General features: G+C 41.6%; 1 protein-coding gene across 2 annotated transcripts; it reads left to right on the top strand.

The window, feature by feature from the left end:
• The first annotated feature begins 2,000 nt into the window (after positions 1-2,000).
• Positions 2,001-15,931, top strand: LOC135552796 (POU class 2 homeobox associating-factor 2-like). 2 transcript variants are annotated; one of them, XM_064984646.1, is made up of 5 exons: positions 2,001-2,146; positions 5,384-5,484; positions 10,731-10,770; positions 13,738-14,033; positions 14,811-15,931. In XM_064984646.1, the coding sequence occupies exons 1-5, from the start codon at positions 2,137-2,139 to the stop codon at positions 15,207-15,209; spliced, it is 846 nt and encodes a 281-aa protein (XP_064840718.1). In that variant the 5' UTR covers positions 2,001-2,136; the 3' UTR covers positions 15,210-15,931. The 2 variants fall into 2 exon arrangements, with proteins under 2 accessions (XP_064840718.1, XP_064840719.1); XM_064984647.1 differs by lacking the exon at positions 2,001-2,146 and having other exon boundaries at positions 5,389-5,484; positions 13,812-14,033.
• Positions 15,932-16,322: the final 391 nt, after the last annotated feature.

A 16,322-nucleotide genomic window follows, 5' to 3' on the forward strand; every position in this document is an offset into this window, starting at 1 on the left:
AAGTGCTTTGAGAGACTAGTCAAGGACCATATCACCTCCACCCTACCTGACACCTTAGACCCACTCCAATTTGCTTACCGCTCAAATAGGTCCACAGACGATGCAATCTCAACCACACTGCACACTGCCCTAACCCATCTGGACAAGAGGAATACCTATGTGAGAATGCTGTTCATCGACTACAGCTCGGCATTCAACACCATAGTACCCTCCAAGCTCGTCATCAAGCTCGAGACCCTGGGTCTCGACCCCACCCTGTGCAACTGGGTACTGGACTTCCTGACGGGCCGCCCCCAGGTGGTGAGGGTAGGTAACAACATCTCCTCCCCGCTGATCCTCAACACTGGGGCCCCACAAGGGTGCGTTCTGAGCCCTCTCCTGTACTCTCTGTTCACCCACGACTGCGTGGCCACGCACGCCTCCAACTCAATCATCAAGTTTGCGGACGACACAACAGTGGTAGGCTTGATTACCAACAACGACGAGACGGCCTACAGGGAGGAGGTGAGGGCCCTCGGAGTGTGGTGTCAGGACAATAACCTCACACTCAACGTCAACAAAACTAAGGAGATGATTGTGGACTTCAGGAAACAGCAGAGGGAACACCCCCCTATCCACATCGATGGAACAGTAGTGGAGAGAGTAGCAAGTTTTAAGTTCCTCGGCATACACATCACAGACAAACTGAATTGGTCCACTCACACAGACAGCATCGTGAAGAAGGCGCAGCAGCGCCTCTTCAACCTCAGGAGGCTGAAGAAATTCGGCTTGTCACCAAAAGCACTCACAAACTTCTACAGATGCACAATCGAGAGCATCCTGGCGGGCTGTATCACCGCCTGGTACGGCAACTGCTCCGCCCTCAACCGTAAGGCTCTCCAGAGGGTAGTGAGGTCTGCACAACGCATCATCGGGGGCAAACTACCTGCCCTCCAGGACACCTACACCACCCGATGTTACAGGAAGGCCATAAAGATCATCAAGGACATCTACCACCCGAGCCACTGCCTGTTCACCCCGCTATCATCCAGAAGGCGAGGTCAGTACAGGTGCATCAAAGCTGGGACCGAGAGACTGAAAAACAGCTTCTATCTCAAGGCCATCAGACTGTTTAACAGCCACCACTAACATTGAGTGGCTGCTGCCTACACACTGACACTGACTCAACTCCAGCCACTTTAATAATGGGAATTGATGGGAAATGATGTAAATATATCACTAGCCACTTTAAACAACGCTACCTTATATAATGTTACTTACCCTACATTATTCATCTCATATGCATACGTATATACTGTACTCTATATCATCGACTGCATCCTTATGTAATACATGTATCACTAGCCACTTTAACTATGCCACTTTGTTTACATACTCATCTCACATGTATATACTGTACTCGATACCATCTACTGTATCTTGCCTATGCTGCTCTGTACCATCACTCATTCATATATCCTTATGTACATATTCTTTATCCCCTTACACTGTGTATAAGACAGTAGATTAGGAATTGTTAGTTAGATTACTTGTTGGTTATTACTGCATTGTTGGAACTAGAAGCACAAGCATTTCGCTACACTCGCATTAACATCTGCTAACCATGTGTATGTGACAAATAAAATTTGATTTGATTTGATTTGATTTGATTTTGAACATGCTCAGAACAAACTAGGCTACTAAAGCATTACACCTGTTGCCTTTACTTAGTGCGACTGAAACTCTTTCGATATATTATTTCAAGCTTTTACATTGATAGCTTGAGGGGACATTTGACAGTGTAAAAAAATACTTGGAGCCCAAATGGGCCTAAAGGCTTCTGAAAACATGTTTCAATGTAACAAAATAGAATGCCTTCCGATGAGTCTCTTAGATGCTTGTGCTCTCCTCTAATCTAGACTGTAGATGCAAATAGTCCAGAAACGTCCTACTTAATCATTTGCATGGAAAAAGGTCATTTGGAAAGCTCCGTACACTCTCCATCAGTGGAGTGTGTGAAGGATTCCATAAAAGTTTCCAGAGGTGGAAAAGGCTTGTCATTAGTAGGATTTTGATCGTAGGTACATCTTCACTTTCACTGGAATAGAGGACCGGCTTCCTCAGTCGTTGTAGTACCAGACCTGAAACTGCAACATCATGGAAACCGGTAAGGCAAAATGCAACCATAACACTGATTCATAATCATTTACAAGATACTTCCATAGTATATGGTTTTGTCAAAACTATCATCATCCATAAAAAGCGAATGCCATTGTCCTTAAAGGGGTGATAATGACATACTTAACTAGCATAGCAATCTGATTTATGCCATTGTCATTTTCGAAAATTACTAGTATCCTTCAATATTAAAAAAGTTTATGAATTCAATTACCTGTAAAGTTAACATTGTGGTTTGTAAAGTATTGGATTGGTGTACTGGATTGTATGTTTCATACTAAAACTGAAAGTATAGTACTGTAGAGTATTGCATTGGGAAATATGGTAACAGTTTGTCATTTGAACATACATATGATTGTTCATTAATTATATCTAAAGATGTCAATACTTAGCTGAGACTAGTGCAGAGCATAAAGGACATGATGATGCTGAATAGTATGCAGATATTGTTTTGGTATTGGGTGTCCGGTATCCAACCCTCTTTTCAATTAATAAATCACTTAATTTGGATATCAAATATGGCAACACCTAGAAAACGATGTCATTATGATCCGATTCCAACATCATTTTCTGAATTTCAAAACTGTTTGGCCGTATGATGATCAACGTGGCTATAGTAAAATAGGAACGCATCTTACAACTCCATTCATAAAGCTTAGATCTTTTACATACTGTACTGTTTTTTTTTTGCATGTGATTTCCTTTTGCATGTTAAAGTGCAAATATAGTCTATAGTATGCTCACTAGGAATATGTTCAGGGGGGGGTTGCCTACAGATCAGGCTGGAGACATATTAACTGTTGAGATTCATGGCGTATATAAGAATACATATTGATACTTTTGCTACTTCTATCACTGGTCCTATTTCAACTACTTAAAATGTGTGGGGGGCTATCCAGTGTATGACAATGCCATCACTGTTAGACAATGGTGCATGTTTGTACAAAATTACTTTTTTGAACAGGAAATTTGCAATGACCAAACCCAAAGACAATTTCCATTCCATTTACACATGTATGCCAAAATGCAATTCAGCTATGCATAAAACTGTGAAAATTCAAATGAATACATGTTTGAAGGAATGAATGAGGACAGGCACTAAGCAGGAGCAGCAGATTATCTGTAAAATACATAACCAGCAATATATTGTACTTGTTATATTTGTATTTTACCTTGAGTAGGTACAATTTGAAAATACTTACTTCAAGCTAATTTCTAAAATACTTACAATATAAATGAGCAAAAACAGAATACAATAAGCGCATAGTATGTTTAATACAGGCCTCCTGAAAATAATAGTTTTTCATATACAGTTGAAGTCGGACGTTTACATACACATAGGTTGGAGTCATTAAAACTTGTTTTTCAACCACTCCACAAATTTCTTGTTAATCAACTATAGTTTTAGCAAGTCGGTTCGGAGATCTACTTTGTGCATGACACAAGTCATTCTTCCAACAATTGTTTACAGACAGATTATTTAACTTATAATTCACTGTATAACAATTCCAGTGGGTCAGAAGTTTACATACACTAAGTTGACTGTGCCTTTATACAGCTTGGAAAATTCCAGAAAAAGATATCATGGCTTTAGAAGCTCCTGATAGGCTAATTGACATCATTTGAGACAATTGGAGGTGTACCTGTGGATGTATTTCAAGGTCTACCTTCAAACTCAGTGCCTCTTTGCTTGACATCATGGGAAAATCAAAAGAAATCAGCCAAGACCTCAGAAAAACATTTGTAGACTTTCACAAGTCTGGTTCATACTTTGGAGCAATTTCCAAACGCCTGAAGGTACCACGTTCATTTGTACAAACAATAGTATGCAAGTATAAACAACACAAGACCACGCAGATGCCATACCGCTCAGGAAGGAGACGCGCTCTGTCTCATAGAGATGAACGTACTTTGGTGTGAAAAGTGCAAATCAATCCCAGAAAAACAGCAGGGACCTTGTGAAGGACCTTGTGAAGATGCTGGAGGAAACAGGTACTAAAGTATCTATATCCACAGTAAAATGAGTCCTATATCAACATAACCTGAAAGGCCGCCCAGCAAGGAAGAAGCCACTGCTCCAAAACCGCCAATAAAAAGGCAGACTACGGTTTGCAACTGCACATGGGGACAAAGTACTTTTTGGAGAAATGTCCTCTGGTCTGATGAAACAAAAATAGAACTGTTTGGCCATAATGACCATCGTTATGTTTGGAGGAAAAGTGGAAGGCCTGCAAGCCGAAGAACAACATCCCAACCGTGAAGCACGGGGGTGGCAGCATCATGTCGTGGGGGTGCTTTGCTGCAGGAGGGACTGGTGCACTTCACAAAATAGGTAGCATCATGAGGAAGCAAAATTATGTGGATATATTGAAGCAACATCTCAAGACATCAGTCAGGAAGTTAAAGCTTGGTCACAAATGGGTCTTCCAAATGGACAATGACCCCAAGCATACTTCCAGAGTTGTGGCAAAATGGCTTAAGGACAGCAAAGTCAAGGTATTGGACTGTCCATCACAAAGCCCTGACCTCAATCTTATAGAACATTTGTGGGCAGAACTGAAAAAGTCTGTGTGAGTAAGGAGGCCTACAAACCTGCCTCAGTTACACCAGCTCTGTCAAAAGGAATGGACCAAAATTCACCCAATTTATTGTGGGATGCTTGTGGAAGGCTACCCGAAATGTTTGACCCAAGTTAACAATTTAAAGGCAATGCTACCAAATACTAATTGAGTTTATGTAAGCTACTGATCCACTGGGAATGTGATGAAATAAACAAAAGCTGAAATAAATAATTATCTCTACTATTATTCTGACATTTCACATTCTTAAAATAAAGTGGTGATCCAAACTGACTTAAAACAGGGAATTGTTACTTGGATTAAATGTCAGGAATTGTGAAAAACTGAGTTTAAATGTATTTGCTAAGGTGTATGCAAACTTCCAACATCAACTGTACTTCAAGAGGTTCATAGAATTTGTTCTAGCAATGCACTTGAAGCATACAAAATGTTAAACATTTGTATCAATATATCTACAATTTTAGGCTATCCTTGTGTTAGGAGTGTATGGAGATCTTTTTAATGATCTCATAATTTTTAATAATCCCCGCAGAGTAATGAGTGTAGAATAATGTATTAAATTGTATTACTTCATACTCAAAATAATGAGTAAATTATATCTCTGTGTGTGTATGTGTGCAAAACATTTCTCTCTTTTTCTCCTCCAGAGTATTCTAAAAGGGCCTATCAAGGGGTTAGGGTAAAGCACACAGTGAAAGATTTACTGGCAGAGAAACGACAAAGACAAACAAATGGACCAAGATATAGTGTGAGTACGCAAAGTAAATCTTGTATGACTCGCTTTTGCATGATTTTTTACATTTTGTATTATTTATTTATTTATTTTCATGACCATAATGCCGACCTATAAGTCCCTCGGTATTGTGTCTTTATTTCTCCACTTCTCAACCATGAGTGAAAGATAAGCCTATGGGTAAATAACAGAACATAGGGTTAAGAGAGAAAAACAAAGCCAAGCAGATGCATGAGAACCCCACCATGAGCAGGACAACAATAATATACAATGGCTATTGGTCATGACCTCTAGAAGTTGTGAGGAGGATAGCTAACACAAACCCTTTTTTGGTCTGCCAGGTTGGTCTATGCAAAGTCAGATTCTCGCACACCTGCCAACCGATAATGTTCTCCATGCAGGCCACAGACAAGCTAGTCATTGTTTCCTCAGACATAGCACAATCGGCCTATGAGACATCTGCCTGAGCAAACAGGATAAGCTTTTCATCTCCCAAGCTACCTGTCAATGCCCTTTACAGGACTCCATTTGTCTTCTGTTACCATTGGCATGTCCATTGGCATGTCCACTCGCTAGACACTAACTACACTCTTCACGGAGAGAACCTGATGAGGCATAAACAAACTGTGAGGTAGATGCCATTAGTTTCAACATCGTAAACCATAAGACATGCTTTCACACTCTGTGACCAACCTCTCATGCCTGGACTGTATGGTACTTTTGAAACATCAATATCTATGCAGAAATAACAAACTGTTAAATTCATGTTGAATCTCCACAGACTACAATTTGTTTTGAATATCAAGAAACAACCTTTGTGGCAGAACAAAACTAAATGTGATGTTGAATCGGAAGATTGGGTTGTAAGTGATAATTAATTTGTGCCCAAAAAACACTGGTAAATTCATAATAATGTTATGCAAAAATGTCAGAGATTTGCCAAATGACTTCTCTTAGAGGTCAATGGGTCTAAAGAAAACAGCAGCAAAGATCACAACACCAGGAAGTACTGCTCTTATTGCTTAATAATGATTTAAGTCACTATTTTCCTGAACAAAACCAGATTGATGTTGTTAACGCCAACACCGAAACCTCTGCTTGAAAACGAAAATGTAATAGACTTGGGTTCTGTCATACTTAATTAACAGTATTAAGGGAATACTATTAACTCAGAGTTACAGATATCATCTTGTGGATGGATTGGTAAGACCCCAGGTTTACCAAGCCATCAACAGTTTTTGTTGCTAAATTAGATTGGATTATATTATACTCAATATCCAATGATACTGTGTGTTTATGTTTTATTCTAGTAGATTCTCTGTCTTCCTTTGTAAACATGGGAGGTGTGTACCCAGGTTCATGGGTTGAACAATACAGACTAAAGACACATACAGATAACAGGGTGATGGGCCACACTATCTAAAGGTTGCCTAGACTCTCTCTCTCTCTCTCTCTCTCTCTCTCTCTCTCTCTCTCTCTCTCTCTCTCTCTCTCTCTCTCTGATGCTCTCTCTCTCTGATGCTCTCTTTCTCTCTCTCTGATGCTCTCTCTCTCTCTCTGATGCTCTCTCTGATGCTCTCTCTCTGTCTCTCTCTCTCTCTCTCTCTCTCTCTCTCTCTCTCTCTCTCTGTCTCTCTCTCTCATTCTAGTTTGCAGTCTTTTATCCTAGGGAGAAAGGCCATTGATAGATGTTGGCAAACTTTAGCCACAAAGTGATTCAATTCAAGTTGCAACATGGACCCATAGAAATCAGAGGGAAATATATTTGACAACAGTCATGCTGCCTCAATGACAGGACATAGACCGTCTTACATAATCTCAAGTAATAATGAACTTCAAGTTTTATAAAGAAGAATGTTAAAGAGATATAACTATATGTACACTGCTCTATTCGTTTGTGCATTATAAGACTTGTGACACAAGTAAGACCTCTGACTATCAGCATCAAGGAATGCTGAGAGAGAAATGGCATTAGCCAGCTCTTCCTTACTCAAGTACAGTAGCCTGTACTATATGCAGAACTGACTGAGGTTCGGACATTATTAGGGCCAGCTGGCCGTTCAGTGTATCTTCACTGTTGTGTTATTGTGGAGGAAAGAGTACTTTTCAAGGGTCTGTTTTTGTTTTATTTGTAAACACTTGGGTATCCACACATACTTCATATAATGAATCAGAGTAAATAGTCATGTAGACCTAAAATATGTGCACACTAGTATGCTCCCAAATGCTCGGTCTTATATGGACAACATTTTGACTGGTAACGGGTTTTCCTTTAGGACAGCCTTTTCACCAAATACGTCTGCATATAAAAAACTTAAAGAATGACAACACTACAACACTTTGCAGCCCAACATTCTTCACAGATCAGCTCTTTATGAAGACCTGTGGCTGTAGATGTTGGTCGGTAGTTGTGGTTCCGTTTCAAGGCATTAGCGACACCCCAACTGTATGTTTTGGTAGTGCATCAGCAGTTTTCCTCTTATGTGGTGTCCTGCAGCAAAATCTTGCTTAGAGCCCCCAAAATGCTGTTGTTAGGTAGTTGTTAGCCTCCCCATGCAGGATTATTGTGTCTCTCCATCAGGTGCTTTGCTGTGAACTGGGCGAACATGACGCTTTAACAACATGATTTCCATACACAGCCTTCAGAGAAGCACTGAGGCATAGCCCTGGTCCACATAGGGAAGTCTTGGTATGGGCAAATTGCATTCAAATCCAACCCTCAAAATTTGCTTGCCTTCCAGCCAACACAGCTTAAATGCAAACAAAAGAGACCTTGTCCTTCTTTTTAACCCTCGCTGTATGTGTTTGTGTGTGTGTGTGTGTGTGTGTGTGTGTGTGTGTGTGTGTGTGTGTGTGTGTGTGTGTGTGTGTGTGTGTGTGTGCGTGCGTGCGTGCGTGCGTGCGTGCGTGCGTGCGTGCGTGCGTGCGTGCGTGTGTGTGTGTGAGTGTGTGTGTGTGTGTGTGTGTGTGTGTGTGTGTGTGTGTGTGTGTGTGTGTGTGTGTGTGTGTGTGTGTGTGTGTGTGTGTGTGTGTGTGTGTGTGTGTGTGTGTGTGTGTGTGTGTGTGTGTGAGTGTGTGTGTGTGCCTCTCTTTTTTTTATCCCTGTAAGTGTACAGTATATCTCCCTTTCTAACCCACATACAAACATTTTTACTATACATTCTAATAAGCTTGCTATAAATGTAATGCAAAAAGTGTCTTCAATAACCATAGACAGAATGGAGACTTGTCCGTTCTATATTTTACTTCAGACTCCACGGCACCCAAGAGGATAATAAAGCCATTAAGAAGTGTATTAAACCCCATAATGAATAATTTAACTGACTTCTGCATTATAAGCTCTTCGTAATGCTATCATAAACGTGACACAATGCCTGCTATAAAAGTGCATGGTGGTTAATGTTTTTCAGTCTATGATAATGATCATGACTTGATCTGTTTTTTTTTATTTCACAGAATGTCACTGTATACATTGTTACTGTCCATGTTATGTGTTCAACATACTATATACTGATAAGCAACTGTGTGCTAAGGTTGCAGTTAGGTTTAGGTGTAAGGTTTAGAATAAGGCTAAGGGTTAAGGTTAGGGTTAGGTTAAGGGTAAGGTTTAAAATTAGGGTAAGGGTAAGGGTTAATGTTAGGGTTAGAGTTAGGTTAAGGGCAAGGGTAAGGTTTAAAATAATGGTTAGGGTTAGGGTTAGGGTAAGGTTTAAAATAATGGTAAAGGTTAAGGTTAGGGTTAGAGTTAGAGTAAGGTTTAGAATAAGGGTAAGGGTTAGTGTTTGGGGTAAGGGTAAGGGTAAGGGTTAAGGTTAGGCTTAGGTTTAGAATAAGGGTAAGGTTTAGAATAAGGGTAAGGGTTAAGGTTAGGGTAAGGTTTAGCATAATGGTAAGGGTTAAGGTTAGGGTTAGAGTTAGGGTAAGGTTTAGAATAAGGGAAAAGGTTAAGGTTAGGGTTAGGCTAAGGTTTAGATAAGGGTAAGGGTTAAGGTTAGGGTTAGAGTTAGGGTTAGGGTAAGGTTTAAAATAAGGGTTAAGGTTAGAGTTAGGGTCAGGGTTAAGGTTAGGGTCAGGGTTAGGGTAAGGTTTACAATAAGGGTTAAGGTTAACAAAGAATCAACTCGAGGTAGCTTTTATTCAAATTTTTACATTGCAAAAAGTGCCATGAGAGGTGCCGGATCTGGCCAAATAGGACCCAGAACAAAACAGTCTAAAAATTAGAGGTGCCAGATCTTGTTCCGTCAGGATCCAGCACAAATTAAGCACTGATTTGACTGAGTTACAGTTCACATAAGGAAATCAGTAAATTGAAATAAATAAATTAGGCCTTAATCTATGGATTTCACATGACTGGGAATACAGATTTCAATCTGTTGGTCACAGATACCCTTAAGAAAAAGTAGGGGCGTGGATAATTAAAACAATCACTATCTGTTGTGACCACCATTTGCCTCATGCAGCGTGATACATCTCCTTTGAGTTGATCAGGCTGTTGACTGTGGCCTGTGGAATGTTGTCCCACTCCTCTTCAATGGCTGTGTGAAGTTGCTGGATATTGGCCGGAACACGATTTCGTACATGTCTATCCAGAGCATCCCAAACATGTTCAATGGGTGACGTGTCTTGTGAGTATGCAGGACATGGAAGAACCCCGACATTTTCAGCTTCCAGGAATTGTGTACAGATCCTTGCGACCTGGGGCTGTGTATTATCATTCTGAAATATGAGGTGATGGTGGCGGATGAATGGCACGACAATGATCTCGTCATGGTATCTCTGTGTATTCTAATTGCCATCGATACAATTCAATTCTATTCGTTGTCCATAGCTTATGCTTGCCAATACCATAACCCCATGGGACATAATTCCAAATCCTCTAAAATAATGTTAGAGGCAGCTTATGGTAGAGAAATCAACATAATATCTTCTGGCAACAGCTCTGGTGGACATTCCTGTTGTCAGCATACCCATACATAGTCTACGAGGACAAACCAAAGAACCCTATATAGTTCTACTTAGCACCTTTTTTCCTAAGTGTAGGTAGTCTGTCGTGCATCTACAGATGAACTATCCAAATAAATTGTTACCCTCACTTGGATGTGAGTAGCATTTCTTGAAGCTTTGTTTGAATTTTCTTTATATATCACCTTGTGCCTTCCTCAGCGCGTGTGTGGTGGCATGTTATGTGTTACCAGAATGAGACCTGTTTTTATAATGCCATGGATCCAGGCTTTAATGTTTGTGTGTTCTTTCATTTGTAGGGAGGAACATCCAGTCAATCGTCATTTGTCCAAATGCCAGGTGAGAAAAATCCCTGGGTAAATTATGTAATTATTGATGAGTCCCACTGACCTATCAACTCTGCCAACAGTGTTTGAGGTAAAGGAAGGACAATATTATGGACAAAAACTTTCAAATGTCACATTCAGTAGCAAAGTTCTGAAAAAGTAGAATAAAACTCAAGGCATAAGATTTTCAAGTAGCCACCAGAGCTTTGAATGTGTACTCCACACTTATACTGTATGCTTTGTTCTGATAGCTACTGCCCACTGGAAACGTTTTCCTGCAGGTATAAGGCTTTATTACTTCTTAGTTCTAAGCATTTATGAGCCTTCATAAGATTTATAATATGTTATGTCTCTCAATGTAGGACATGTTTTACTGGCTCAAAAATGTTGTTATTTAGTCAGGATTTTATGAGATTATAAAATCACAATATAAGGGCGTCATATATATATTTAGGATAAATCTTACAATGATTAAAAACACCATAATGCATTGTACTTGGGCGGCAGGTTGCCTAGATGAGGCGGAGGTTTGCCTAGATGGGACCTGCTAGATATGACAGCAGGTCGCTTAGATGGGGCGGCGGGTCGCCTAGATGGGGCGAGGGTTGTCTAGATGGGGCAGAGGTTTGCCTAGATGGGGCGGAGGTTTGCCTAGATGGGGCGGCGGGTCGCCTAGATGGGGCGAAGGGTTGTCTAGATGGGGCAGAGGTTTGCCTAGATGGGCGGCGGGTCGCCTAGATGGGGCGGCGGGTCGCCTAGATGGGGCGAAGGGTTGTCTAGATGGGGCAGAGGTTTGCCTAGATGGGGCGGAGGTTTGCGTAGATGGGGCGGAGGTTTGCCTAGATGGGGCGGCGGGTCGCCTAGATGGGGCGAAGGGTTGTCTAGATGGGGCAGAGGTTTGCCTAGATGGGGCGGCGGGTCGCCTAGATGGGGCGAAGGGTTGTCTAGATGGGGCAGAGGTTTGCCTAGATGGGGCGGCGGGTCGCCTAGATGGGGCGGAGGTTTGTCTAGATGGGACCTGCTAGATATGACAGCAGGTCGCCTAGCGGTTAGAGCGTTGGGACAATAACTGAAAAGTTGCCTGTTCTAATCCCCGACCTGGCAAGGTGAAAAAAATCTGATGTTCTGCCCTTGAGCAAGGCAGTTAACCCCCACAACTGTTCCCCTGGGGCTGAACATTTTAATTAAGTCAGCCCCCAGCACCTCTCTGATACTGAGGGGTTGGGCTAAATGCAGAAGACACATTTCCATTGAATGCATTCAGTTGAGCAACTGAGTAGGTATCCTTCTACCTGCAGGCTGTAAGTAAAGTATACAAACCATTCATATACACTACCTGTCAAAATATTTAGAACACCTACTCATTCAAGGGTTTTTCTTTATTTTCACTATAATATTGAAGAAATCAAAACTATGAAATAGCACATATGGAATCATGTAGTAACCAAAAAAGTGTTAAACTATATTTTATATTTGAGGTTCTTCAAATAGCCACCCTTTGCATTGATGACAGCTTTGCACACTCTTGGCATTCTCTCAACTAGCTTCATGACGTAGTCACCTGGAATGCATTTCAATTAACAGGTGTGCCATGTTGAAAGTTAATTTGTGGAATTTATTTCCTTCTTAATGCGTTTGAGTCAATCAGTTGTGTTGTGACAAGGTAGTGGGGTATATAGAAGATAGCCCTATTTGGTAAAAGACCAAGTCCATATTAAGGACAGGACAGCTCAAATAGGCAAAGAGAAACAACAGTCCATTATTACTTTAAGAGATGAAGGTCAGTCAATAGGGAACATTTTAAGAACTTTGAAAGTTTCTTCAAGTGCAGTCGCAAAAACCATCAAGTTCTATGATGAACCTGGCTCTCATGAGGACCACCACAGGAATGGAAGACCCAGAGTTACCTCTGCTGCAGAGGATAAGTTCATTAGAATTACAATCCTCAGAAATTGCAGCCCAAATAAATGCTTCACAGAGTTCAAGTAACAGACACATCTCAACATCAACTGTTCAGTGGAGACTTTGTGAATCAGGCCTTTGTGGTCAAATTGCTGCAGAGAAACCATTACCAAAGGACATCAATATGAAGAAGAGACTTGCTTGGGCCAAGAAACACAAGCAATGGGCATTAGACCAGTGGAAATTTGGTTCCAGCTGCCGTGTCTTTGTGAAACGCAGTGTGGGTGAACGGATGATCTCTGCATGTGTATTTCCCACCGCAAAGCATGGAGAAGGAGGTGTTATGGTGTGGGGGTGCTTTGCTGGTGACACTGTCTGTCATTTATTTAGAATTCAAGTCACACTTAACCATCATGGCTACCACAGCATTCTGCAGAGATACGCCATCCCATCTGGTTTGCACTTCGTGGGACTATCATCTGTTTTTCAACAGGACAATGACCCAACACACCTCCAGGCTGTGTAAGGGTTATTTGACCAAGAAGGAGAGTGATGGAGTGCTGCATCAGATGACCTGGCCTCCACAATCCCCCGACCTCAACCAAATTGAGATGGTTTGGTATGAGTCGAACCGCAGAATGAAGGAAAAGCAGCCAACAGGTGCTCAGCATATGTGGAAACTCCTTCAAGACTATTGGAAAAGCATTCCAGTTGAAGCTGGTTGAGAGAATGCCAAGAGTGTGCAAAGTTGTCATCAAGGGAAAGTGTGGCTATTTGAAGAATGTGTGCTATTTTTATGTCTTCACTATTAATCTGCAATGTAAGAAATAGTCAAAATAAAGAAAAACCCTTGAATGAGTAGGTCTTCTAAAAAATGTCACCGTTAGTGTATATATATTTTTCCATTTAGAATACACTTTTATCCAAAGCAACTTACAGTAGTGTGTGCATACATTTTGGGTGGCCCCAGCCCAAATCACACCCCACGATCCTGAAGTTGCAAGCTCCATGCTCTACCAACCGAGCCACACAGGACCACTTGTTACTACTGTTTTCTACCTGGTTCCCTTTACAACAGGGTCTCACATGATCCCTGGCTACTACAGTATGAGGCGACCCTTCATCTCTGACTCGGACTTCTCCCCCAAGCAGTTTTCAGCCGATGTCTACTCCTCATCCCTTGGGGGCAAGCCTCTGGGTTGTGATTCATCAGCCATGTCGGGATACTCCTCCTTCATAGACAGCTACTACCAGGAAACGTTCGGAGACTACCGCAGTGCAGCCTTCTCCACCGGAGGGAGCTCCATCTTCCCCAGCTCCGCCCTGTCCAGTCTGCTACCACCTTTATCCGGAGAGTCCCCTCACTTCCTCCTGGTAAGGCACTCTGTCAGTGGTTAGTGCTGGTAATAGAATGGGACTGTTGAGATATGGCTTCACATTATGGGCCTTTTTCTTAAATATGGTTTCAATTCTAGTCCTGGACTAAGAAGTGAGTTCAAGGCTAGACTAAATGCAGGAAACAGGCCCAATGTGTATTTGTGTTTTATGTGATGTGAGATGGTGCAAAGCATGTTAATAGCGCTGGAGGCTGGAGCGCGTAGGGTACATCCAAATGAGCACATATTTCACACAAGCATGAAGGAAAAAATAAATCAAATTCCACAAGTTAAAGTGTTTTCCTTTGTTACTGATTGCGGTTCGAACCCAGATCTGTGAGCTACACAAGGCCTTGTTAGCCCACTGAGATAAAGCCTAGACATTAGCTCAGGGAGCCTTCACATCTTCAGCAAGGTTCATTTTATTTGATATTTAACTAGGCCAGTCAGTTAAGAACAAATTCGTATTTACAATGACAGCCTACACCGGCCAAACCCAGACGACGCTGGGCCAATTGTGCGCCGCCTATGGGACTCCCAATCATGGCTGGTTGTGATACTAGGTGTCTGTAGTAATGCCTCTAGCACTGAGATGCAGTGCCTTAGACCACTGCGCCACTCGGGAGCCAATCATCACACTCGCGTGGTTCCAACCCAACTCCTTTACACATACATTTTAGGATATTCCGCAATTCTGCAAAACCAACAAAAAATACACATTTTTCCATCATCTCTAACACATCTCTATCCTTCCCTCTGTCTGTTTCTCCTGCAGAGAGATTCATGGGAGCAGTCAGTGGCAGACCCAGTGACCCAGGGAGAGGGCTTGTGTGCAGACAGCCTGAACTCTGTTCCAGTCTCCCTGCCCAGCCCCGACCCTCCTGGGAGCCCCTCACAGTACCGCTGCTCCACCCGTAGCTCCTCCATGGCCTCGGCACAGCCCTATGCCCTTCACCCTCTGGAAGAAGTACACTACCACACCTCTTACCCGGCTGCCTCCACTTTCACATGTCCTTCCTATATGACTGTCTCCAACGACCTAGCCTCCAAGATGGCCCCTCTAGCTAATGAGGACTCTGACAGTACCCTCACCACACATAGTGACACGCACACGTGGGTGAAAGAAGATGTCGGAAGCTCTTGGTCACCATATGAGATTCGGAGGACTTATTGAGTCAATTTGGAAACGAAATTTGACCCTCCTAAGTCCCCTGGTGACATACAGTAATAGCCGGGTGCACACTGGTTGCATCAACGTTATTTACACGGCATTTCAATGAAATTACCTTGAGCCAACATGGAATAGACATTGAATTGACATTTATGATTCAGTGGTTAGACCTAAAATGACTTTGCCTGTGTTCAAATGTTTGAAATAGATGTGCTTCTATACAGTCATTATATTAGAAAAACATCATTTTTATTTATATACTTCCATGGCGACAATTACGATGAACATGTGACAATGATCTTTATTTTTGCTAAAGGTTGTTTTACTTTAATGTTCTTCTTTACTTAATATCATCTTGTTGTCTGAATTAATAACGAAATCAGAGTTTGTCAAACTGTATCTGCTTCATGTTAGCCTTTACTCGATGACGCTTTGGTAATGAATATGTGCGTTTTTTTTTTAAATCTTTCGTATCTTTTAGGATTTTGTTGCAAAACATTCATTAGTAGTAATAGGCAGAGGTGACAACTAAATGAAAAGACCGAGATAAAGACAGTTTCAAGTTCGATATTCGACGGATATTCGCGCTTTCAAACCACTTGAGCCACAGACTCCAAATACGTGTCATGATGTTGGAAAACTTGTGCACAACATTGCACAGGTCTTCTTTTCACGATCTAGACATTAATTTGCTTTCCAAAGCTAATAAACATGTGGAAATGTGAGCAGCGTCTTGTATTCCTAGTTGAATTAGTTAGTGAACTTTTTTTTCATTCAAATTTCAATAGCTCCTTGGTCATGTGACATACTTATTTCAAACAAGGTGCAGAATGTCCACTGACTCTTCTTCTATATTGCACACCCTTTAGTGTGTCAATTTCCATCACAAGATTTTACATGAATTCTTCAAAATGTAAAGTTTCAATAGCTCCTAGGTCATGTGACCTAGTGACTTCAAACAAGGTTCAGAATGTCCACTGAGTGGGCCTACATATTGCACACCCTTTAGTTTGTCCATATTTATCTCACATGGTTTTCCATGAATTTTTCCAAATGTAGAATTTCATTAGCTCCTTGGTCATGTGACCTAGTGACTTCAAACAAGGAAAATCATTT

This window comes from Oncorhynchus masou, chromosome 13 (genome assembly GCF_036934945.1).
Source record: "Oncorhynchus masou masou isolate Uvic2021 chromosome 13, UVic_Omas_1.1, whole genome shotgun sequence".
NCBI lineage: Eukaryota > Metazoa > Chordata > Actinopteri > Salmoniformes > Salmonidae > Oncorhynchus > Oncorhynchus masou.

Bases quoted from the DNA above. Each gene is read 5' to 3' on its own strand.
- LOC135552796 (XM_064984646.1), top strand. The intron at 5,485-10,730 runs GTGAGTACGCAA...TTTCATTTGTAG, and splicing joins CAAATGGACCAAGATATAGT to GGAGGAACATCCAGTCAATC. The intron at 10,771-13,737 runs GTGAGAAAAATC...CCTTTACAACAG, and splicing joins GTCATTTGTCCAAATGCCAG to GGTCTCACATGATCCCTGGC.